Raw genomic sequence first — 25,660 nt, forward strand, 5'->3', positions numbered from 1 at the left:
AACTATTTCATTATAAACAAGAAATTAACTTTCATAACTCATTTGAATTAATGTAAATCTGTGAAATACTTTTGCCTTCATTATTCATTAATATTAATTGACTACATCAAAACGTTAAACAGGTACTGCACAATAGATCAGATAACACATAGAACCTTTGCCAAAGAATCTACCGTTCAGATCTAAATGATTTAACAAGGGTATAATGGATTAGGAATAAAAAAAAAAGCTAACAACACTGAGCAGATTTACACTATATGAAGGTAGCAAACACATCACATTTCTTCATGGACTGTTTTTAAAATTACCACGCATGCCTGCTAGATACATAAAGCACACAGATAAAGGTTATTTAAGAAACTATATAAAAGTGAAGACTTGAGTGTCATCTCTTTCCCATTCCTAATCCTGCATTAGGGAAAAGATATGCTTCTGTGCGAGATATTTTTACAGCTGTGGCATGACAAAGCCCTATAGATTGAATACAAATCTTTGACAAATGTGGACTGACATAGCTCAACTACCTCTTAATTTAAACCTGTGCATGAGTAAACCCATGATTCAAAATAAACTTGATTTAACCCTTCTCTTACAGGTTCACCAAAACAGACAACATGTGCTTGAAATTTTATCATATGATCCTCAAAAAATGACCTAACTCTCAGAGTTCAAGTAACAGAAATACAAAATTGTAAGAGATATAAGAAAGAAAACAGATTAGAAAAGCAAGGCCACTCACTGATCCTGTGTATAGAGTAGAGGCAGGCCCTCATTCCCCCTCTAAAAAAATCTGCTACCAAAAAGACAGTATGTGTAAATCTCAGAAAGCTCTGCCATGCGTGTTAGCTTTTTTTTGCCCCTGTTCCTGCTTCTTTAATACTGTGCAATCAGATTTTCAAAAAAAAAAAAAAAAAAACCAAAAACCCAGTAGGTTCTTTCTCTGATTTCTTGAAAATCTGTAATTTGTCCAAAAAATGTACTTGTAAAGTTTTACATAAGCGTTTTCAATTATTCATATGAACAATTAGTTGTTGCATCCCAAACTCTTCTTCCCATCAGACAAGCTGTCTTCTCAAATATTTCCAGTTATCAGTATCCATTGTTATCAAACATCTTCCGTGATTTGACAGCAGACTTTTTTTAGGTTACTCCTGCCTTTTCCAAGGTTTCCTTTAAAGTAAACTACTAAGCTTGTCATCCAGGACTGTTTGGAAACATATTAAAGACACACTGCAAGCATGTTAAAGACAAATAGTGAGGATATACCCATACTAATTTTAAACTAGCTTGCTCAGGTACTGCTGCAGTCAGAGCATAGCAGCATGGAGTTCAGAGTAGATTATTTTAAGCTGCCAGAAAGCATTCAGGCAGCCATCCTTGCATGGTTGCACTTGGTCCACACTGTAGTGGCAACCATAAGAGCTAAAGACTTCTTAAAACGAAAACTGAGATTCTAGAGCACACAGAAAGGTCACAGCATCGAACACACTCCTCCAATTGCAGACCTACTTTTCTGTAAGATAATGTACTGTATCTTGCTTAAAAGCTTCTGGATCTGAACTCCCAAAGCAATCATTCACTTTCTGATTCTCATTTTTTGTCCCCTCTGATTCATGGGAGAATGTCCTAGGGACTCTTCAGAGAGGTAGGGAAAGAAAAGGTGCACAACAGCCCATTAAGCTAATGACCCTTAGCAATATTGGCTGCAAATGAACAGAAATAATTGCAAAGTTTTCCAGTTAAGTTGTCACGCACAACAGTTTTCTTCCTGTTTGCTAAGAAACATTCGCAAAAGAGTAATGGGACATTGTTACATGAATCATAAAGCACTGGTTCTCTGAGGATTGTATTGTCAGGCAGGTCATGAGCAGGCAAGATTAGGAACTTGGCAAATACAAAATCCAGTGAGTGCATGTACAAAGTGGAGAGATTACTGTAGCCAGCAGTCAGACCTGATTAGACTGCCATGTTTTAACAACTTCAAGGGTATCCTCCTTTAAACAGACACTTGAATACTTTGTCACTGGTTGATGAGTAATTCTTTCCACAGCTCAAACTAAGAAAAGAACCAAACTGTTTGTATCTTTCTTCTATACGCACAGGATAGGAATGTGCAGAGCCCAGAAGATGACTGACTGTAGACAGGTGAAGATGACACTGCATATGTGATCACTCAGGAAGAAAAGACTTTTATTCAAGAATAGAACGATGTAAGGAAGACCACTGGGACATGGGGACAATCAGATAAGATACAAAAGCCAGTTAATGAAGAAGAGGAAAGGGATAGGAAAAAAAACCCAGAAAACTCCACAAGCCAGGAAACATCATCCTGTCTTCCATTTTTTCCTGCTGCAAGCCGAATGCTATTGTCCCAGTCCCCAAAGCTATTAACGCCTTCAGCTATACAAAGGGCTACACTTTCTCCCTTGACTCTCGAACAGCTACACTCTTCTGGAATGATGGAAATAATTAAATTTTAGCTGAATAAATTGTTACCTGAAGAATATCTCTGTGGGGGAAAAAAAGTGATCTGTGAAATGATAATCCAGAGAAGATCACAATGCAAGACTCATGTTTGGGATAAAGTTTTCTTTTCTTTTTTTTTTAAGTATTATAACTATATTCATAGTAGACAAAAAGAAGGAAAAAATCCACATATAAAATACATATGGGTACATAAAATAAATACAGATACATTTCAGATCTGTAAATAAATACAGACCTCAAGATGGAGCAGGAATAGACAGAGCTGCAAAAAGGAACATTTGTAGGGAAAGGAATCATTCTTGCAATAATTAGCAGCAGGTGATGACATTTATCAGCTATGCCATGTTTTCTTTCCAGAGTGAAGTAACAAGGGATTCCTACAATAGGAGGAACCAATTTGGAGATAGGAAAGTTAGGTGCTGACACTGCCCAATATTGGAGAAGCTAAGGACAATCAACAGCAGGAAGCACCGGCTCCTTTCTTTCTCCCCTACACTTCCAAAAACAAGGAGCTAGCAGCCCAAAAACAAAAGAGCACAGGAACCTGAGACCAGCTGGAAACTAGTTACCACCTGAAGCAGGAAAAGGAAACAGCATTCTGTATAGCTGAAAGCAGAAGAGGACAAGACGACTGTGACCATCAAAGAGAAAAGGATCGGCAAGAATTTTGCATAGCTAGGGATATCCAGGAAGCTGTGGAATAGTTGGTCATGGCATGGTGAGTGTTACAGGACAAGGCAGAGACTCACTGATGACTCCTTAATTCAACATATAAGACTAGTAAGCATCCAGACAAAAGTCCCCCAAGAGAAGACAAGCCTCACTAAAGAAGACAGAAACAGAAATGAAATCCTGTAAGATACAAACATTTTTTGCAGACATCAAGCCAAGTACAGCTATGCAAGACAGGTTTCTGAGATCAATAGGAACACTCTACTGCTGCTACTTGTAGTAATAACACTGTATTATAGGTCTCTTTTTATATCACAGGCAGCTTCAAAAAGCCTGAAAAAACACTGAAAAAAAAGAATGTCTAAATGATCTTGTGACAAATCCTGCCTGTCCTGCAAACAAAATAAGTGGTGTCATATTTCTAGAATACTAAACCACCATCTATGAAACACGAGGCTTAGATGGTTGGATTGTCGCTGCCTCAAGAAAAGGGAAAAGTATAGTCCTCCACAGAACAGTTGGGAGGGTATTAAGCGGACACAAAGAAAAATAGAGGGAAATAAAGGAGCATCTCAAAAGTATGCATGCAGAGGTATTTGTCCGTATTTTGTGTTTGTGTGTGTGTGAGAGAGAGAGAGACTGTAAGGGTGTCCGTGTATATTTGTTATCAATACTGTTTTAAATATATACACTGTTACATACACTGGTTTTAAAAGAATTTAATGGATGTAGGAGCATGAATCCCACTGAGTTTCAAAATACATATGAACTAATGCTAGTATTGAGTTACATCCCACTCAGAGGCAATCAAAGTTTGACCAATAGAATACAGCAACATGTAACTGCAGTGCAAGTAAGACAGTAAATTTTTGAAGTAAATTTTTTTACTGAATACACTTGAGAAAAATCAAATGTCATATGCACACATATGTACACATGCATTCACACATACTTCTATAAATCTGTATCTTTAATACACATTTTATTATGTATATACAAAGCATACATTCACTGACACTGTAGCTCTTTAAAAGGGCCAGTTTCATGGAGCTGAAACAACTACAAATAAAAACCAGTCAGAAGAAAAAAATCTCAGTAGAAAAATACAAATGATAACCAGGAAATATTTCACAACATATTCCACACTCAAAAAGCTACACTGATTCAAAAATTAGTCTAGTTTAGGAATGGAATTAGAGAGCTACAGTAAATGAGAAACAAAAAAATGAGAAGTGAATAGCAGCAACTATAAATAAGGAATTGTAGAAAACTGCAATGGAAAACAAAAAAAAAGCAAGGAGAAAGTCACAGCCAGCTAAGACTTTAAGAAGGTAGTTATACATTTAAAAATGTATAGAACAAAAATCTTCCCCAGTCTAGTTTAGGAATGGAATTAGAGAGCTACAGTAAATGAGAAATGAAAAAATGAGAAGTGAATAGCAGCAACTATAAATAAGGAATTGTAGAAAACTGCAATGGAAAACAAAAAAAATGCAAGGAGAAAGTCACAGCCAGCTAAGACTTTAAGAAGGTAGTTATACATTTAAAAATGTATAGAACAAAAATCTTCCCCAGACTCATAATTACTATAGAGAAATGATAGGATTGTCTAAGATAATCAGAAAAGACAAATACTCTATTCTGTATCAAGGCAAAGTGACACAAAGTATTTCTATCATCTAATGACGTTTCTTTTAATTTCAGCACAAGTTAATGAGAATGGCAGATGATAGAAAGATTACTGTTTTTGAATCAGCAGTCCAGATACATTGCATCCAAAAGTTTTAAGAGAAGAGGTTTCTAAGTCTTAGAGTACTATGGAGATTCCAGAAAGAAACAAAATACAAAAGAGGACTGTCAGCTTTATCAAAGAGCAGTAAGCGAAAAATATTCGCGGGTTATGATCTGTAATCAGTTGGAGTTGAGCTTTATCATGATGACAAGGCTAAAAGATAAATGCAAGTATTAAACACAGGATGAAACTGCTGCATAGAAAGTTCTGTGGGCAGGTAGAAGAGAATATACTTGTCAGAAATAAATGCTAGATCCTTTATCCGCATATAAGTAAGTTTGTCTGTATACCACAGCTGAAACCAAATGTATCAGAACAATCGGAGCCTATGACGATTTGTACCTGCTGAGGATATGGTCTATAAAATACAGTGGATATATGTGTGGCAAATACAAAGAATGGAGAAGAGAGCCAGATTTTATTCTATGATACGTAAAATAGTTAACTGAGGACCTATTTGACATTATTTTGAGCTCTCAGTTATGATTCTACAGCCCCCTAAGTTATCACACTGAAAAGACTGATGAACATAGCATAAACAAAACACAGTAAGTATGTGCATTCTGTACAGAAGTTCTGGCAACATTTCAAGAATTTGAAACTCACTGGAGTATTTACTCCATATGCTATATATATTTTTCCACACTTTCTTGCATGTATACCAAAAAGTTTTCTTCCTATATGTCTGGGGAAAAAAAACCCAAAAAACCACTGTCTTTATAAAATATTATTAATCTTTCACCTGATTTCTTAGATGTTTGCTGTTTTGATCCTTGACTGAAGTGTGATTGATTCAATGAAAGCTTGCTTTTACCACTACTGGAACACAAATCTGTCTTTTGGCTTGTCTCCTGAGGGTCTAATTTTACTCTTTTAGTTTGGATTGCTTCTGTTTCAGTAAACTGTGAAAGCACATCGCCCTTTGCATTTCTTTCTTCTTCATTTTTTTCAGTGACTTCTGTTCCAGTTATTTCAGCAAACACTCCTTCATCTGTTGGTTAAATGAAAGAACTTAGAATATCTTACAGCACAATGCTCAATAATTTCAGAAATAGCAATTGATATTAAAAATTACTGTCAAAATGACCATATAGTCTAGGTTAAAATATCCCAGCAGTGATTCATTCAATTTTTGAAAATATTTTTAATATAATAAATACTTTATCCACTATTCACTGCATATTAATTTATTGAGACTGAATTCAAGAGTTCAAAGATTCTTTGTGAAAACATGGCCATTACTGTTCTTCAGTATTAAAAAAATTAAGGTATTAAGAATTTCATTCTAATTAATGTAATGAATATTGTGGTTGCATTTTGATAAATACAATCGGATTTGCAGGCAGAACAGCCCCCAAAATACAAAGCAAAAAGTAGTTCATCTGGCATGCTAGACTATACCACAGTCCCTTCCATGTTTTTGCCATTTATTTATGGTGATATACATACTCTAGAGATCCACAGTCGTATTTTTTTAATATAAAATTTACAGAACGCTCACAACAAACTCATAAACTAATTATTTTCAAACAAAACAAGGCACCTGTTTTCTGGGAGGTTTCCTGCTCTGTATTTTGCATAATCTGAGAAGGGTAAGGAAACTTCTTGTCTGCATTAATACTGAAATGCAAATCTGCTTTTCGGTTGGTCTCTTGAAGATCTTGTCTCTTTCTTTGAATTCGAAGTGCTTCCTTCTCATGGGGTTTTAAAGCTGTAGACCCCATCTCTGAATTGCTAGCATTTTCAGCTGTCTCAGTGAGAAACCCTTCAGCACTTTCTTCTGCATTAAGCAGGACTCTCCTTCCCTCCTCTAGTTGTTCAGCTTTTTGTTCAATAGTGCTTGGCATCCCACTGCTACAATTTACGGAACTTTTGGAAACACTTTCTCCACTGGTAGCTGCTAAAAGTTCATCTGCTAACAGTGTTTCTGTATTTGTTTGAAGTGTTTGTTCAGTACAATTGGTTCCCTCTTCAGATATATTTGTATAAATGTTTTGCACCTCATTTGCAATAGTCTGTTGCAATATATCTGTGCTGTCTGAATCAGTAAGATTTGCACATGCTGATTCTGACTCATTTATCTGCAAAGAAATCTCCTGCAACAGGGGCAAGGAGATTTTTAAACTTAGAGCCTCTCCATTACTTTTGTTTCCATCAACATCAGATTTAACTTGATTTGTCAAGTTTTTCAAAGAAATAATTTGTTCTGAAGGTATCCTCATATCAGTATTTAGACTCCTGTCAGTCAAGCTGTCTTTGCTACTCTGCGTGAGACTACGTTGATCACTATCGTAACTCTTGATTTCCTGTTGTAGCTTCAAAAGTGACACACTGTGAGATGAAGTCAAAGAAAGTATTGACTGAGAATCAGGTTCTGTTACATCAGTAGTCTCAGAATGCTTCACAGACATTTTTTCTGCAGACATTGATGATGTGGGGCAATGTAAACTGGTCATTTCCTCCCCTATGATGACAGATGTTGCTGTGCTTCCACCGGTTCTTTTCTTTTCTTCTGGAAATGGATTTTCATTGTTACCACTATTGAATCCATGTTCCTGTTGCATTTCTGTTAGCAAGACCAATTCACCTTCACCATCAACTGTGCTGCAAAAATTGTGATCAGAAACATCAACACTGAAGCCCATTTCATTAGGTCCAACATCAGGCAAAACTGCTTCCTGTATTTTAATTGTTCCTTGGTTTGTATGGGGACATAAAAAAGATACATATGTATCTTTTTTATTACCTTTCTGAGTAATTTTACTCTTGGCAGCAGCCTCTGCCATATCAATAACAGATTTCTCTGTCTTTTTTGAATCTGAATTTGTATCTGTTAAATTTCCTTCATTCAGTCTTCTGCCTTCCAAATCCTGAAGAACTGTATTTTTTGTATGTGTCACCAAATTTGTTTTTCTGCTTTGTTCATTTTTAGCGAAGCCTTCCTTTGATGCCTTAGTATGATCACATTGGACTGTGCCATCTGAGTTTAATTCTGTCTACAAAATAATACATATAATTCGTTTCACTTTGTGATAAACTGTTTTATTATATACTGAAAGAAAACTGCTCTATTATAAAATTAGCTGATTTCCTCTGCTTGTGCAGCTTTTTTAAGACAACGGGAGAGAGAAATTAAAGAACTGACAAGCATACACGTAAAATTGTAAAAATTGTGTGAAATCAAAATATTACTGAAATGCTTTACATTTTTATTTATTTCTGAAAATTTATCTAATTTCAATTTGACATTCTGCCTTTAAAAAATTAAATCTACTTCATTACCGTGGTCATACACCAGAGTTGCAATTGCATATTTCTGGGCAATGATCTTAGCAAATAATAAAGAAGGGAAAATAACACAGCAAAAACAGGAATAAATAATTCTTGACAATTTTGCAACAAAACTGCTCTAATGGCAGATGACTACCTAGAATTCTCCTATTGATTACTCTGTTTCTCAAGACAGAATCAGAGCACAAACATGGCAACAACTAACACATCTGCTGAAAGCCTCAGTTATACAGCTAACAGTAATATGTTTTCCCAGTTAAGTGTTTATAACACTTTCTATTCGGAGAATGTTCTTTGTCAACAAATTAATGTTTTAAAGTGTAATTTAAGAGTAGACACCATGGAAGCAGTTGTAGCACAACATTTCTAAGGACACTGTAGGTCATACCACTGTGAGTAACAGGGACATTTATCATAATCACATAATACTTTAGCAAGCAAGAAAAAAGCATCTGTGTGCAGCATTATGTGTTTCAGGTATTACCAGTTATCAGTGTTCCAAGTGGAGAAAATGGGAGAAAGAGAATATGGCTTTAAACTCTGTGAATGCCAAAAGCTGCTGTGCTGCGTACAAACAAGGTACAACCAAGCAACTAACCATGGTGCCTCGCCTTCCTGTGAATTATCAGCTTCCACACCTCAATGAGGTCTCACAGCAGACCTGTGCAACCCCTGTGCAAGGCAGAGGCTCCCTTACCCTTTCCTATAGAAATCCACCACAAACAACCTATCGCACACAGGCAAGAAGCAGTTATTCTACCAGTACAGTCCAGGCAACAGCTCACAACTTTAGTCAGGTTTCTGCAAGTACAAGGAGGCACCAATGTTACATGCCAGTTGTAAATTATCTCTGCAGCACTTCCAAAAGCTCAACAGGAACCACTGCCCAGGAGAGGCAGCTGACTGCCTCTGTCTTGCATCTTCATGAGGCTGCAGCTATATGAGTAGGCATCAGCAACTCTTTGCCTAAGAATTCGCACAACGTTGAGTATCCCCTTGCTTCAGTCCCTGCTGGGTGGGTATTAAGCATTTCGTATATTATGTGCTATTTTTGAAACGCATTTCAGAAATACTCTTCTGCTTTAGTTTACTGAAGACTCCTAACAAGCCCATAACAGTTCACCATCAAATTAACATCAGGGGGATTCCCTGTAAGGATGTACCTGGTGCAGGTTTGTATCATCTAAACTTTGAGCACTTAACATACTCTCAGCATCCTCTCCAGCTGAAAAGAAAATGAAAGACAGAAAGAAACCAGTATTGACAAAGGACCAACATTTTTTGCTGTATACATATTGGATCTTGTTTCCAGAATCTTGTGTGAACAGTACCTACCACACAAAGCTACCAGGAAAAAATAGCAAGCCCTAGGGGTTTTATTACAATACAGAACATATAAACATATAAAATACATATTAAAATCTTGGGGCTTGATCTCATTGTAGAGGGATCTTGCACAAACAAGGAGAGGAGGGAGCAGTATATGACTTCATGCTTCCAAATTCTTCAGAAGATTAGTGACCTGGGCACTTCTTTTTGAAATTTAGAGTAGCTGCTACATTTGTCTAGTTTGTAATAGGCTTCCCTGATCCCAGGGAGACTTTTCTGAAGCCTGCAATAGGTGAAACAATAACCTAGCTTATATCTTTCCCTGTATAGCATACCTGGGCAGGGAAAGGAACAGAGTAGTTACAAGCCAAGTCATCACTAAGAAAATAGGCAGGGATATTCCCCAGTATCATTTTAGTGCCTTATTGGTGGTTTTCTTTAGCCTCCCAGCTACTCTCTTTTTGTGCTGACCAAAATGGAATAAAAAGAGCAGAGCAACTACCAAGATCAGACCCTAGATCTTAATATATTTAATCCACGTAAGTCTATGCATTTAGTTCTGGCCAATGTGTTCTTAAATCTATACTAGCCCCACCATATACTGCAAAAATCTGGCTCTTCGCCCTTGTTATTTTGTACCACAACATGAACCCTAACCCCAGCTCTAAGCCTAGCCCAGCAATCCACACTGGAGCCAGCCTTAAATTTAACAGGCATTTCACAGTATGGCAACTCTTCCTCTGCCACTTCTGGGAATCCTACATGCCAGATGTTAACTCTAGCCCTAGGATTGATCTTAGTTCAGTGGGCCCTGCCAGTCCTCATCCTAAATCAAGCCAAATGGCCTAGCTGTCAAGCACTGAGTAGGCCAAATCCTAATCCAAACCATAACCTTGAACATAGTTTTAGCCCTCCAAGCTCTGTCAAGCTCAGACTTCAGAAAATCTAGATGACCCTTGGCAGCTGCAGCCCTAACCTCTAGTCATGGGATCTCCCAGGTACAGCCCTAACCTCTAGTCACAAGATCTCCCAGGTACGGCAGCCTCTGACAGGCTAACACTGATGTTAACCTTGATTCCAGTCACATCTGAAGCCAGAAATTGCTGCCAACTCCTTACAGCCTTGACTCTAAACTTATCCTGGGAACTCCTTCCAGAGTTAACCATACCACAACCCACACAGGCTCATCAGTGTTCGATAGATCTAATTCTAACTCTAATTAAGGCTTCTTGGTAGCCTTGTGGCACGTCTGTACCAGCCCAGCCCCCTGACCAAGCAGCCTCTTCTCAATCTTCTTCTCAGCTTAGCTTATAACACTGTACGAGATCCAACTCTAACTTAAATGTTTGCTCACCTACCCCTTGTAAACTCAGCCTTTACCTTAGTTCAGCTAAGGTAACACTACCCCTAAACTGTAGCTTAACCATAGCCCCAGCCCTAGCATCAGAAGTTAAGGATAAAGCTTAAGCCGTTAAGGTTTAACAGCTCCTAAGATCTAGACCTAATCCTAGCCAAATGTCCTTGGCAAGCTCCATTTTTTAACTTAATCTGATAGTTCCTTCTAAATCCAGCCTCTATGCCAGTTTAGAGCCAAATCCTATCCTTAGCTCTAAGCCACACCATAGTCATAGCTCAGCAAGTCCTGCCATGCCCCATCTTACATTTAAATAGGCAATACCTGTTGTGCTTCCATCTTTGTCTCAAATTTAAAGGTAGCTCTAGCCAAAGAAAAAGCTGGACACCACTGTCTTATATGCTTTGCCAACGTGCACAAATTGTGCTGGTTAAGGAGTGCTCACTGGAACTCAGGCATCAGACAGTGAAAACCATGGAATTTATTAGTTGTAATTAAGGAATAGTGAAACAGACTTTTTGAAATTCTCCATTTAATAGTGATGAATATGCCAGAAGAGTTCATTCCTACCTGATATCTCTTCTGAACCTCTTCTGGATTTTGCTACATAGCTTGTAAGTAGTTTCCTCATAGACTGGTCAGAAGCTTCTTCTAATGCACATCTTCCCATCTCATCTTTTAATAAAGGATCAGCTCCATACCAAAGTAATAACTCTGCCAACTAGAAAAATAGGTTTTTCGGATTGTTTCTCTTCTAACAGTATTTTCCATACTCCTTCCTTATACAGGCTTCTCTCTGATATACTCAACAACATAAACTACTATAAAGAAATCTAAGGCCTGCCCCAAATAATCCCTCTCTATACCAGTTAATACATCCCAAGCATTCCCCTAGATGCATCATTCTCCTAACATCTTATTATTCTCATTTTTATAAACTGGTTCCAGTGATTAACATGATGCCAGTCTTAAGCCAAGGTCTCAAAAAATATAGGCTATTTCATCTTCCGTAAGTTCTTAACTGGTGGAAAATAACCAGCAATTTTAGGGTATGAGTCAGCTTACCTATCTAAGATGCCTACTTTAGGAAAAAATAAATTGTGCTCTAGGTGTGCCTATTTCTTTCTTGCAACTACAAATGCACATTTGGTCAGATGAAACCCACCCAGAGGGTCTTATTGACGTTATGATTTCTTTACAAAATGTAAAGTCTAACCTGTTTTATTCAAAAAGATGATTACTTTAGCAAAATGTTTCATCTACCTTTGTAGAATACTTTAAGTCATGGAAAATTTAAAATCTGATGATTTCCTTTCTGAGGCCAATCCTGCCATTTTATTCCTACACTACAGCGGTTTTACTTGTACCTCTGCCTTTCTCTCTCTTCAGCATCTACTACCATGTCAGACTGGGCTTGATTCACATCCTTCACCCTGCATTAAAAATCCCTCATTATTTCTAACCAGCCTGTCACTGACAGGATCACTAATGAAGTTCTTTTTCCATTCATACATTCTCCTAACAGCAGAGCAAATAAGAAAGTGTTCGATACACAGCAAAAACCCCCTTGGGCTTCACAAGTTGTCCTGTATCTGCAGATTCTTTGAAGTAGGAATGTTGAGAACTCTTCTTCCCTAATGAGATCTTTAGCTACACATCACACTTGTATGCACTCCCCCTTACTTGCACTATTAGAAAGTTTCATAGTCTTTCATATACTTACCACTTCCGTGAAACAAGAAAGTAATTTTGCCATATTGCAGGCAAGGAAAGGGATAAAACAGTCAAAAAGTGTGTTTCCAATCTATAACATAACTACACCCTGCAGAGAACATAGCAATGAAAGAAACAACTCCAAGTATCAAAAGTCATATTACTGAATCACTATGATGCTTTGCCTCGGCTAATCAGAAGCAACAAAAAAGTAACTCCAGCAGACCACTGCAGCGATACAACCGTACTTCTCCCAAGCAAACGTAGCCCCACCCTGCAGTACCATTCCCTATGGATGTAGAAGCTCACATAACTCTTAACACAGCTTGTGTTGAATGATGTTGATGTTCCCCAAGTGAGAGAATAGTGTTTTTCCAACATTGTTCAAGTTGCTAACCTCTGAAAATTATTTACGGAGATGCAGAGCCCTGCATGTCTAACCATGGACTTAGGTACTTTCACAGATCTCTTAGAAATATTTCATGAACCCTCAAGAGCCTGCACTCCACAAGCCAAAAACAGTGAAGAAAAGAGAAATCAAGCTCAGGTTTCTCAAGTCTCAGAGAAAACATTAACCATAATTCCACCCTTGCTCTTTGCTCCAGGGAGACTTGGGGAGAAACCATAATTAACCATAATTCCACCCTTGCTCTTTGCTCCAGGGAGACTTGGGGAGAAACAGATCAAGTCTTACCTCAACTGGGAAATTGAGAGAGAGCAAACGTTTACACATTCACTAAAACATGAAAAAAAATTATTAAAACTCCTGAAAACTGCTCAGGTCATATAATGATTCTGGAAACTGAATATAAAATAAGTGAAATAACTAATATTAAACAGTAGTAACCTATTCCTCTGTATATCAGCCATTGTCCCTAACAGTTAGAAAGACAATTAATATCTTCTGCTATTGGACAAATCTTGTAAAGTGTGTGATGGTCTTAACAGAAGTTGGGCAGAAAGGACTTAAGAATCTCTTAAATCTATTCTTAATATGAAAAGATCAGCCCACATGTAATAACACTGTATGCCTTTCTGGAACAAGAAGAACTTGTATATCTAAACCATAATTTGTGTTCAAATTGGAATATACCTCATAATGACCTTCTTTAACTGCATCTTGTAATGGTGTTATTTGTTCACCTCCTCTAGCATTAACATCAGCTCCTGCTTTCAAAAGCTCGTTTGCTATCCCATAAAGGCCTTCCACACTTGCTTCATGTAGTGCAGTCCAGCCTATGAAAGAGGAAAACAGGCAACTAAAACCTGTATTTCACATTTGGATAAAATACTTTGTAAAATTAACCAAAGAGACGATCTAAAAGTGCCAGCAGGATTTCAGAGATACACAAAATGCTAAAAATTGTTGGATGTTACAGTAAGTTGTATGAAGAAATGTGTACTAAAAGCTACAAGGGTTGGGAGATCTCATTCTTTTGCCAAAATTTGCACTTCCTGAAGAATCAGGTGCTGTTATAACAATATTGATTTTAGACTTGATAGTTCTGTTGTGAGTGGAATAATTTTTATTCTCTTCTTTCACACCTTAGTAATTTCTTCCTGAATAAAATGTATATGCTCTTTTAAGCGCAAGATAATTTTTCATGATGTCCTTTTAACTACTAGGCTATGGTGAAGAGGGTAAGAACGGAGGAAACAAATACCTGGAGCTACGTATATGGCAACATGCTTCTATCTTATCAACGCATATTGGCAATTAAAAACAGTAGGGCAGCATCTTCAAAAAAAAGGCTTTTAAGACTATCCAAAAATGGTTGAAGTTTCCAAAGAAAGCAATGAAAAATCCTTACTGAAATTCCATATCCATTCCCAGCTCTATGGAATAAACTAAGATATCATCCTTATGAACCCCAGAATGATTCTACTCCATGAAGGTGGTACTGAGGAAAAATAAAAGGTGGGCTGTAAGCCTATACTGTCTAATGCTGACAGTGCTTCAATATGAATACTTTTAACAGCATCATCTATAGAATATTTTACTTGTATTTTATAGCGCCTTACAGCTATTTCATTAATAAACTCTAGTAACTTCACATTTTGGAACAAAAGCCTGAAATCTGGTAAGGAGAGGGGAAAGAAGTTTCACTTGGGTGAAGATGCCTATTTCTCTCCCATTAGATATTATCCCGTACCCGATACAATAATGAGCCTCTGAAAAACTGCAGCGAGCACATGTTTAATAGATAATCATTAGAGTTTAGCAACATGATTCTCCAAAGACTCTGTACATGCTGCAGACTGAGAAGCAGAATTTTCTTTGCAACTACTTTTTCAGCTCCCTCCAGACGCTCTGAATCAATACTCAAGCGGAGAGCATGGAGATTCTCTCTCCATAACCCTTGTACTGATACCCAGGCAGTGAGAAGAAGAAGAAGAAAAAAAAATCAAACAAACAGGAATTCAGTAAGATACTGAAGTAGAGCACTGAAGCAGATGAAAAGAAAAAGAGTAGTGTAAGATATGGATAATTATTGGTGGAGGGCATTAAAGAAAGACACAGGGCACAGGGACAGTATATAACAATTTGAGTAGTAATTCCCAGCCCATGAGATAAAAGCACATTTCAGAATGGCACAGATCTAGCAACTCTACTTCTTTCTGATTACATCTCCCTCACTAGAAAAGAAAGAAGGAGGTTCAGGTCAGCCTCTCATCTCTTCAAGGAGTTCAGTTAAAGCACGTTTTATGCAGTTGTGCGCCTTTCACACCAAAAGATAGCAGCCAGAATCTGAGGGAATGAAGAAATAACAGCCCAGCAAAAGACGCAAAGGGAGAAAAAGGAAGCAGCAGTGAGGCCAAAATCTGGAAGCACTGCACTTCAGAGCACTTCCCCACAAAGCCTGCAGCTGAACCCATGATACCAACATTTCTCTGTTGTCAGCAGATGGCTTTGAAACCCACAAACAAAATCTTTTTCTCATTTACCTCTAGTACTCTGAGAGTCACTCTGCTAGCTCAGACAACAAAGTCCTAAGTTATAAAGTCTGAATCCTGCTGCTGACCCAATCTGTAGGTCAGTATGTTCCAGAAGACAAAGTTTCTAACTTAATTTTGGTCTGTTATACTCATAACTAACTGCACATGTTTTTTTTTCGTTCCCACAGAACAGCTGTGAAGTCTTTAGCCACCGAGTGAGACAGACATGTTCTAGGAATGAATCAAGGTTTTCCACCAAATGAGGCAGCTGAGACAACCAATTGATACTTCAGGGAAAGGTACTGTCTTTGCCACAGAGTATCATATATGAAGCTGGATACGGTCAATTGTTTAAACGAAAATGTTCACAGGTGGCCATTGCTTGTCACTCATTTTCTGTGCCCAAGATAAAACAAAAATGAAAAATATCAAGCACCCACAAATTAACTAAATCAAAGTAGTTCTAAGCTATGAAACTATGACTTTCTTTAAGATAAAAGTGGCAAAATCAAAGCCTCTGAAAAATTAACCTGGAAAATATAATTCTTGGAATCTCAAGTTGGCCACTGAAATGGACAAATGAAAAAAAATAATTCTGTGGAAAACAGTTCATTGATTGCATAATTAAGGAACTATATCTTGATGAGCATGCACAGGTTGTTGAATTAAGGCTAAGTAAGCTTAATTTCAGCATTTCTTCAGTTTTTGAGTACTTGTTTTTTCAGGAAAATTTTCTTTTCTAATATACTTTCATATATAGGGTCTATAAATTTTCTCATGAACAGTTACCAAGTTAAACCAATAGAAATTTAATAATCTACTGACTAGTCAAAAAACTGTAGTATCCCTCATTGCACAAATTTGTAATATGCACATTTATTACTTTTATCTGGATACTTGTTTTGAAAATAGTAGGTTATATTTTAACTACAATTGCAACTTACCAGCATAATCCTGAGCATTTACATTTGCACCACATTTTATTATATTACATACAAGGTCCATATCTTCATCAGCAACAGCTTTATGCAGTAAGGTCTCACCAAAAATATTCTTCCTATTGATTCTTGACAGTGGAATGGGGAAAATAAGATTTACGGAATTCCTAATGGAGGCTTCTTGTCCTGAAAAATAATTTAAAAGTTCTGTTGAACAGAAAAATACCCTTCCTCTCTTACTGTGGCTTTAGTTGGCATTTCACTTAGTGAACAAGCTTTCTGAAGAAAAAATGTTCATTCAGTTTAATGGAAATGAATATATCGAAAGAGATGTTACCAATTAAATAATAATCCCTTTCAAAAAAATATGCATTTTACCATGAATTCCATAACAAAAATCCAACTGAATTTCAGCACAGAAGAATAAGACTTTTAAAAATGTTTTACGTTTAGGCTTTTTGGTTTTTAATGACACTTTTTCAAAGTGCATTTTTTTCAACTGGTTGATAAAATTGCTGTTGTAGGTTACAATTCATTACAAGATGAGCATTTCAATAGCTATTCAGTTATTTATTAATTTCTCTTAAAACCATATTTATCAGCAATTCTTTTGTACTCATTTATGTTTTAAAGCCTGCCATATGAGCAAAGAGGATTTACACCAGGATAGTGAACGAGATAAGCTCCCTCAGACTACCTTACCCCTTTGCTTCACCAGCAGCTCAGTTATTTGTGTAATGAGGAAAAAGTGAACAGTTGGGACAAAAACCTCGCTAGCTATCCCACTGAAAATTATCCCTGCTTGGGCATCAGAGGCCTAAATATAAAAAATATAACAAATATTATTTATTAGTTTATTATGTTACAAAACAAATTCTATCTCCCACTATGCAGCCATTACAGTTTTCAGCTTTAGTGAACTGACATCTGCTACATAGATAAACGGTCCCATACTTTACCAGCAGAGTACCATCCAGCATGTCTTCATACTATGGAGAAGAGCATCTGTACTACTGCCTCTTCTAGAAAAGAGGGAGGGAGGGAGGGAAGGATGGTTTGCAGGAATGAACAATGTATGGCCCAGGCAGTGTTGATCTACCAGTTAAAAACCTTGGGTTCAGAGGGACAAGAGGCTACATCCACTGCTCTTCTCCACAATCAGCAGTAGCAGATGTAGAGCTCACTGGCCCTAAAACTCTACCCAGGTGGCAGGAATAGACATTTTGTTTGAAGCATTATATTAAAAACACATAATTCTATTAGAGGTGGAACTCACAAAGCCTCACATCTCTACTGCTTTGTACATCGTGATGGACTGTGAGCTCAGACTAAATCATTCCCAGCCTTAACTGTTTGATCCCGTGTAGCTTTTTGGAAACCAGATGGTATGGATTTACCTAGCACCTTCCCAGCTGAGCACATGGAGAGTCTTTCTCTGCTACCTGTCTAATCTTGCAAGACCTTAGTCACCCATGATACTACAGTCCCCGGTCAAAGCTGGTTGAAATCAGCCAAGCAGTTCAGGAAGGACAAAACCATATACACACAATAGAACAAGGGGCAGTTTTATCTTACACTTAATTCAATTTAACTAGACATTGTAACTTCAAGAGGACTTATTCCCTGTTACGTCTACCCTGCCTTCCCTGCATCAGATGCAGCAATCGTGCAAAACAAGCAGTGCTTGCTGATCCAAACAAACTTTTGTGGGGCTCTTTTTTAGGTGAACTATCAAGCTAAGCTGACTCTCAGTCTCTGGATTACTAGATCTGATGCAAAATGGTGGTAACCTTGCTAGATTTGATTAACATGAAGCTACCTCTACAGGCTCACTTTCTATAGAAATCAGGCCAAAAACACCAACGGCTTGTTTTTCAAGTGGAAATTACTAAGTCAATTTGAAATACAAGACTGGTTAGTCATCCAACCTTAAATCTCATAAAAATGGTGCTTCCACTGGAAATAATGAAAATCCTGTAAGAGAGAAGGGTTGCTAAATGGTAGTAGAATTATTCATATTTTATAAAGTCTGTAACATAGCTGTTACTGTTCAAATACTTCCAAACTTTGTAAATTGTTTAAATGATTGTAGGTGCACTGATAAAGCCAAACAGAATGGGCTTAAAGAAAAAACCTTTTAAGATTCTTCTCTTAAGGAAAGGCTGGCTCTGGAGTGAGCACATAAGTGAATTCTGTATTCTCCCACACACTTCCTGGGTGAGCCAGAGAATTTCTTTGCTTGCCAGTTCATCTTTAAAGGACGAAAAATAGCAAACTTTTTCTCTGACAAAGCATGTTGGAAGGAAGAATACTTCAAAGAGTGCTTAGTGACTGTGGTAGTGAAAGCTCTACATTTAAAACAGACAGAATAACAACAGGCATTTAAAATAGAATAATCTGCTTTGTATAGGTCAATTCTTTAGGATGGCATTGCCTTCAAAAAGATGTTGCACGAAGAATACTAGATTACAGAATCAAGATCTACATCTTCACTCTCTGTGGATACATTTTTACTTTTGCTTTTCAGAATACACCGTAAATCTTTCCTATATAGTATAATGTGATAAAAATTGCATCCTGAAAATTTTCTCACAATTCATAATGAGTTTATGTATACAAGTCAACTGTTACATTGCTAATGAGTATAAACAAGTGAAGGAAATTGTGTAAATTAATTTTAATTATAACAATGAAATTTTACAGCATCTTTTTAAAATAAATACATGCCACTATATTGGAAAGGCTATGAATTATATTTGACTCAGAACACTTGCTCAAAAAAAAAATTATATGATAAATAAATATCAGAGAACAGCTTACTAATTTTCTTTTTGATTCTTTTGCTTCTCCTTGTCTGCTCGGCTTTTCTATTCCCATTCAGAGTCATCAGGCCTTGACATACGTTGGTTTCTAGATCCTGCTTGTCTTTAGAAGTAGACTTCTGAATTTTTCTGACAAGAGATTTGGTTTAGAATCAACAAAAATATTATCTTCTATATACAGTGAATCAAGGTTTATAGTAGAGCTAAAAATGTAAATATATTTAATTTGAAAATGACATTTATAATAGCATGTATGTATATTTGCTAACTTTGGTAGTATGAAAAGAAGGTAAATTGAGGCAGAAACCGACTCTCAGATCTGTAAGTAAAATGTTAAAACCTTTATATTCTGATCATTTAAAATCATTAACATGAGGAATGAGCAGTCTGCATCACACTTGTTACATTAATACAAAGAGGAATTTAATAATATTATGCAGGATTTTGTCATACTCAAAATCCTTAGCTTTGTTTCTTGTTTTATTGCCATTGTGAGATATCCTCTGCCGAGTCTCTTGTAGCATTTGGCCACAACTGGAAACAAGATCTCTGCACTTTTTTGAGAAGGTCCCTCTTAACTGCATTGCTTTCCTTGATGTTGCTTTGGTAGTTTCTGCACACACGTCAGTCTCCACTGAACTTCCCTCCCCAGCGGGCTTTTCATGCAAGTTGGCACTCCAATAATCTGAAATTACTTCTTTCTCTCTCTGCTGATCACCCACAAGCTGTGACAAAAAAAGAAATACTACAAGTGACCAGTAAACAAACTATTAAAAGAACGGATGTATAAATATGAAGGGCTTAAGTACATTGTCTTATAAATTATGTATGTGCTCTCAATGGAAGAAAACACAGAGAATGGAGAGGTTACTTAAGTGATAACTGGAATTCTACAGATACCACAGACAAGTTTCCACAGAGAGAGGCATTCCTAAAGTAGTGCCACATCATGTGGCACTGGGAGAATTAGCCAAGGGAAGTAGGATACTCAGAATCAAAACACAAATAATAAATCTAGCCTAGCTGACAGTGAACAAAAGTTGTTATCTGAAAGTTGTTTAGTTGGACATGTGAAATGACTTAACATCCATTTTAGTTCCCTATGGACATGAGTTCCTGTCCTAAAAAATAAAGCGATGTTCAAGATGCCTTAAGCTAGCCCATTTTATTCCAGTCTTGCACAAGTCTAGAAATGTGCACAGGGTCAGGAACAGTGTTTTAACAGAGTTTCAGTAATTCCTAGCTGAGAAGTTATTTCTAAAAACATATGATCTTGATCCTTGAGCTATCGCTACCACAGAAAAGATTTATCTCACCTACCTGCAGCCATCTAAAAGTTAGTCATCTAGATGTCACCATGCATCCTGGTTCCCCCTACCATCCCTATCATCAGTGAAGAGGAATAGCCACTTTCAGAGACTGATTCATCTTGTCCTAAGGTGTGTTAAGGGGAGCATACCTAGATGCTTGTATATGTATACTAGATGCTTATCCTCTAAGTGAGAGGAATCCCATCCTAAGGATGAATTATCACAGGGTAGTTAACTTGAGTTACTCAAGTTAATTCTCTATTTTAGTCAACTGAATGTGAACATGTTGTTGAGTATCACTCAAGTTGCTGTAATGGCCTGGATGCACATTAGCTTATTACTCACTTGAGTAGTGCTGAACGCTCTTAGAACACACCCTCAGTACACATGCAACATGGCCATGACTGCTCTACAAATTCTTTTGCAGTGATACAGGAAAACTTGCCAGTGCTTCCTTGGGACATGGACGGAAATGGAGGATTCACTGGGTTTTTTTAATTGACATATTCAGCAGAGAAGCTCCTGAAGGGGTGAACTGCATCCCTAGAAGTGGTCCCTCCTGGTCAAGACACGATGTGCATTAACTTCGCAGTTGCAGGAAACCAAACATTTCAGTGTACAAAACTATCAATCTAGTACTCTCCATGATTGCTATAGGAGGAGGAGAAGAGAAAGCAGAGAAAACATTTCAAAGGGAAAAAAGCTATATGCTTTATAAGGCACCATATATTACAATAGATGGCCTATATAGCGTCATGGTTGCATCTACAGGACAATACAGGTTCTGCTCTTTGGGGTACCTGTTTCACCATTCAGAATAAGGACACTGTGAAGAAGCAAGGATGAGGAAAGACCAGGGAGAGCAATGTAGTGTCAGAACACAACAATTATGAATAAATTAACCTGGAGTTTTTCCTCATTAAATTGCCTCCATACCTTCTGCATTCAGTAAGATATCTGCATTCAGTAAGATATCTGCATTCAGTAAGATATCAAAAAGCTAAAATAAATTATTAATCAAAAAGAGATTATGGATCCACATTCCCAAAGGACCCTGACTTACAACCTTAACTGCAACATTGAGTAAATCTATATATAAAGATCCACAATCTGTGCTACAAATTTCAGAAATCTACACTTCACTGAAACAAGCTTTACAAGTTGCTATGGTTCTGAGAGAACAAGCTTAGAGAGCTTTCAGCACCCTGAAATTAGCTACCTTTGCAGCACATTTTATTACACGTTGTGATATTCAGTTAATGTAACTAAAAAAAGACTGAATTAATTGATATTCTTTGGCTGCTTTATGCCATTCTGTGGAAGAAAAGCGGCTGTAAAACCACCTTAACTAGCTATAGTGGTTTATTGCTGATTTGCAGCAACAGATTATGCAGAGATGAAGCAGAGCAGAGGATCTGATTCCAGATTTACAAGGGATGTCTATTGCACTCCATAGCATAAACATGTAGGTCTTTCTCTTTCCTTCATGATAATCTCTTTCTGTTCAGTTTATAATGTTGCTTTCATGGCCCCCTCTAGATTTTTGCACTCATGTTGTTGAATTCAAATGACCTGTTGCAGATCATCTTTGCAGGACAAGACATATGTTGTGAATGGCACAGGATAAGAGACAAAACAGAAAGAAGGATCACAGCTTGTATCTGTACATACTAGCATCTTGAGGGGAGGACATAAACATAAAACTTTGTCTCAGTTTCTTCAGTAAGCCTCTCATAGGCAGAACTAAACATAGACACTCAACACGCCTAACCATATATGTAAAAGAATCCCCATAAGTAATCTTGCTAGTCTATAGGGAAGACATAGCTATAATTTCTTTTTTGAAACAATTGCAAAGCGTTCATACGCTACAAGTGATGGGAACTACAGAAGCAGAAAACTGCATACTATAGTATGGAAAAGTAAACAAAACAGGATAGGGTAGGAAACAGGTTGAAATCATCTGGTTTATGCCAGTGTGCTATAACAGCATATCAGAATAGTGTTTTGGCACTTTCTTTGGAGAAGATATGAGGCAAAGAAGATATACAGAGGGAACAGGAATTTTTAAAATTCCCCTGCTAATTGTAGCCATGGCAGTCACTGATTTAAAAACAAAAAAAACAAAAAAAAACCCCAAACCCAAAAAACTTTACTAGGATTTCCTATCCCAGCAAGCTCAGCCATGTTTATAAGAATATATCAAAACATAAAAACATTACTGGACTTTCAAAGCAAAATCAATGAAAAGATATTAATCATGTAAATTACTGATGCCAATTTGTTCTCTACTAAGACTTATATCTCCAAATATTTTGACTATTCTATAAAATATTCTAAGATATACATAACTTTTCAAGTACTAATTAACCTGCATATGTACTTGCTCATTCGTTGTCCTCTGCAAGTTAGATCCTGCTATAGCTTTTATTTCTTCCACCTGAACTGTAGGGAGCTGAGGCTCAAATGTATCTGTTATTTGCGTACAGTCATCATCTAGCTGGGGAATACTGGGTTCTGAATTTAACTGCTCTTCCTCAGTGCTAAGCTGCCTCTTGTTTGGCACTTCAGGAGTGACAGGCTGTACTACAGAGCCTGACAAGGAGTTCAGAGCTGTCACAAGCTCAACCGGCAGGGCATCGCTCCTCTCATCTGCTAATGTATCAATGGATAAGGCAGGACCCTGGCACTCTAACATGTCATGCAATTGGTTTATCATTTTAGGACTCTCTGAATCACTGAGAGGTTTCAACAAATCACTGATTTCAAATTCACCCATCACTATTCTCTGTTCAGAGACTGCTTCCATGAAAATCTTCCCTAAGGACGTCAATGAGAGATCGGTATCATTATTAAGGGAATATTCTTTTACTGTGTTATCTGTGTCAGTAACAGTCACACTCATTCTCTGGCAATCTTCCAAAACATGCGGAAATATATCTTGCGGTGTCTGTTCTTTTGGAACCACTATTAGCTCCTCCAGAAATGCATCTAGACACAGGCTTGTTTCTGGAGAGAGATCTTCATCACTTAATTTCCATGAAATCTAAACGTAAAAAACGTTTACAAAAAAGGAATGGAACAATTCTTTCTAAAAAGCACATAATCAACATTCACTTTACAAATCATCAATAAACATATATTTTATTCATAGTTTTTGAATACAGTGAACTGCAAGAACCCTAGGCCTTTGCTAAGAATTCACAAAATTTCTTAATAAGGGTTAGACTGGAGCATCAGTTTCAAAAGCAGAGCACTTCAGCTGTTGATTTCCCTTGCAGTGAAAAAATCACAAACAAGACAGACAAAATGTATTATAAAGTCAAAGATATTATGCTATTGCCAATGACCTGAAGTGTTAAAAGGCATTAAAAATTTTTGTCATCCAGAAACAATGGAAGTGGACTTACTCACAACACAATATAAAAAGCAGTTTTAGTAAAACACAATATACTCTTTCAGTTTTGTTTATGTGTTGGTGTGGATTCCAAGGTATGAAGCAATTGTGCCTCATAAATTTCAGTCTAAAATCTTTGGAGTATCTTTGGGGGCTGCATGTCTGAGTTTCCATACCGAGAACAGAAGCACAAAACCATAACTGTTCTTGGAAAAGTAAAACTTCTGCTGTTTTTCTAATCACTATGATCTGCTTTCCAAGAGATTCACCCACTTTTATACCAATTAATATCTTTTTCTTCCCTTTTTTTTTAATCCGTGTTTCAAACGCTTCTGCAGGAGAAAATCAGATGCCCAGCAAGCCTAAAAATCTTTCTCTATATAATGTGTGTGTATGTAACAGCGATGTTGCTTAAGAGAATCTTAAAGAGATTTTCTTTCAATACATTTTTAGACTTTTGCTGCCAGCAAGTGGCAATATTGTGCAGTGCAAGTATTCTTCAACACAGCAGGTAACCACTTTTGATAAAGCTCACACACAACAAAACAAAAAGGGCAGAAACCTAATGATGTTGACTCACATTCAGTTTGTAAGCCGTTATAAATCCCTGACCCTTTGTTGAAAAAATATTCCCTAGTCAGCTGTTTCCCATCTTGTACTGGTGCAGCGAATTGTTCCTTTTCCAGTACTGAATACTTTTTACTTTGCTATATTGAATTACAGTTTATTTTTAGATCACTTTTCCAATTTGTACAGACTTTAAAGGACTGAGAAAAAACACACTGGCATAAGCTTTCTGTATTGAAGAACTGTGGTGTAAGTGACATGTATATGTCTATTACAAATTATAAACTTACTACAAAAAAGGCTTGGTGCACCTTTTGAAAAGCAGGTGAAACAAATATTTATGTTAATGGAGAAGGATCATGAAGGCACAAATGGCTAATTCTGCAAGATGCTAAGCACCCAAATGCTGGATGAAATCTAACACTCAGTGTGACTGGTGTTCATAAAAACACCATCTAGCTCTAGCACTCCAATTTCCACTAGTAAAATCCTGTGGGACTAGATCTACAAATTAAATTCTACAGAACACAATAAAGTCCAAGCTTTCCTTCTCCAAAACCCCTATTCAGCTGTCAGTGATCGATGAAGGCACTTAGAGCCCCAATGCTTAAGGTGCCTGTGCCTCTAATTGTCTGTTGAATAGGAAAGGAGAGCTGCTGAAGGAGAAGCAGGGCTGAGCAGCTGCAAACTGAACTGAAGCATCAGCAGGATTCTGAAACAGTTTCTCACTTATGGGCCCCCATCTGGTACATGTGGTCTGAACACATATACTGGATCAAGCCTCACTCAGAAGAGGAGCAGGATTCCCCCTCAGTCAACAGCTCAGTGCTAAAACACCTGCATGATTCAGGTCCATGCTCCAGCAGCAGGGCTATGCTTCAGACAACTCATTTCAAGAGGGTATTCCTAGCTAAGAATACCAGAGAAAAAAAGTATCTTTTTCACATTAGATATCCGATTCTCTTCAGGGTTTGAATGCCATCCATCTCCTGTTAACTATTTTAGGCAGTCCACTCATCAGCAACACAGCATCTGTGAATCTCACGTGCGA

General features: G+C 37.2%; 1 protein-coding gene across 1 annotated transcript in view; it reads right to left on the minus strand.

The window, feature by feature from the left end:
- Positions 1 to 25,660, minus strand: part of LOC135324479 (ankyrin repeat domain-containing protein 31-like) — a 49,711-nt gene that overhangs the window by 14,649 nt on the left and 9,402 nt on the right. The window contains exons 4-12 of the mRNA XM_064500970.1: positions 23,029 to 23,691; positions 19,789 to 20,060; positions 19,334 to 19,464; positions 16,520 to 16,699; positions 13,732 to 13,874; positions 11,496 to 11,646; positions 9,406 to 9,467; positions 6,495 to 7,947; positions 5,694 to 5,942 (exon numbers count right to left, since the gene is read on the minus strand). Coding sequence (XP_064357040.1) covers positions 5,694 to 5,942; positions 6,495 to 7,947; positions 9,406 to 9,467; positions 11,496 to 11,646; positions 13,732 to 13,874; positions 16,520 to 16,699; positions 19,334 to 19,464; positions 19,789 to 20,060; positions 23,029 to 23,691 — 3,304 coding nt within the window. The remainder of the gene's footprint in view (positions 1 to 5,693; positions 5,943 to 6,494; positions 7,948 to 9,405; positions 9,468 to 11,495; positions 11,647 to 13,731; positions 13,875 to 16,519; positions 16,700 to 19,333; positions 19,465 to 19,788; positions 20,061 to 23,028; positions 23,692 to 25,660) is intronic.

This window comes from Dromaius novaehollandiae, chromosome W (genome assembly GCF_036370855.1).
Source record: "Dromaius novaehollandiae isolate bDroNov1 chromosome W, bDroNov1.hap1, whole genome shotgun sequence".
NCBI lineage: Eukaryota > Metazoa > Chordata > Aves > Casuariiformes > Dromaiidae > Dromaius > Dromaius novaehollandiae.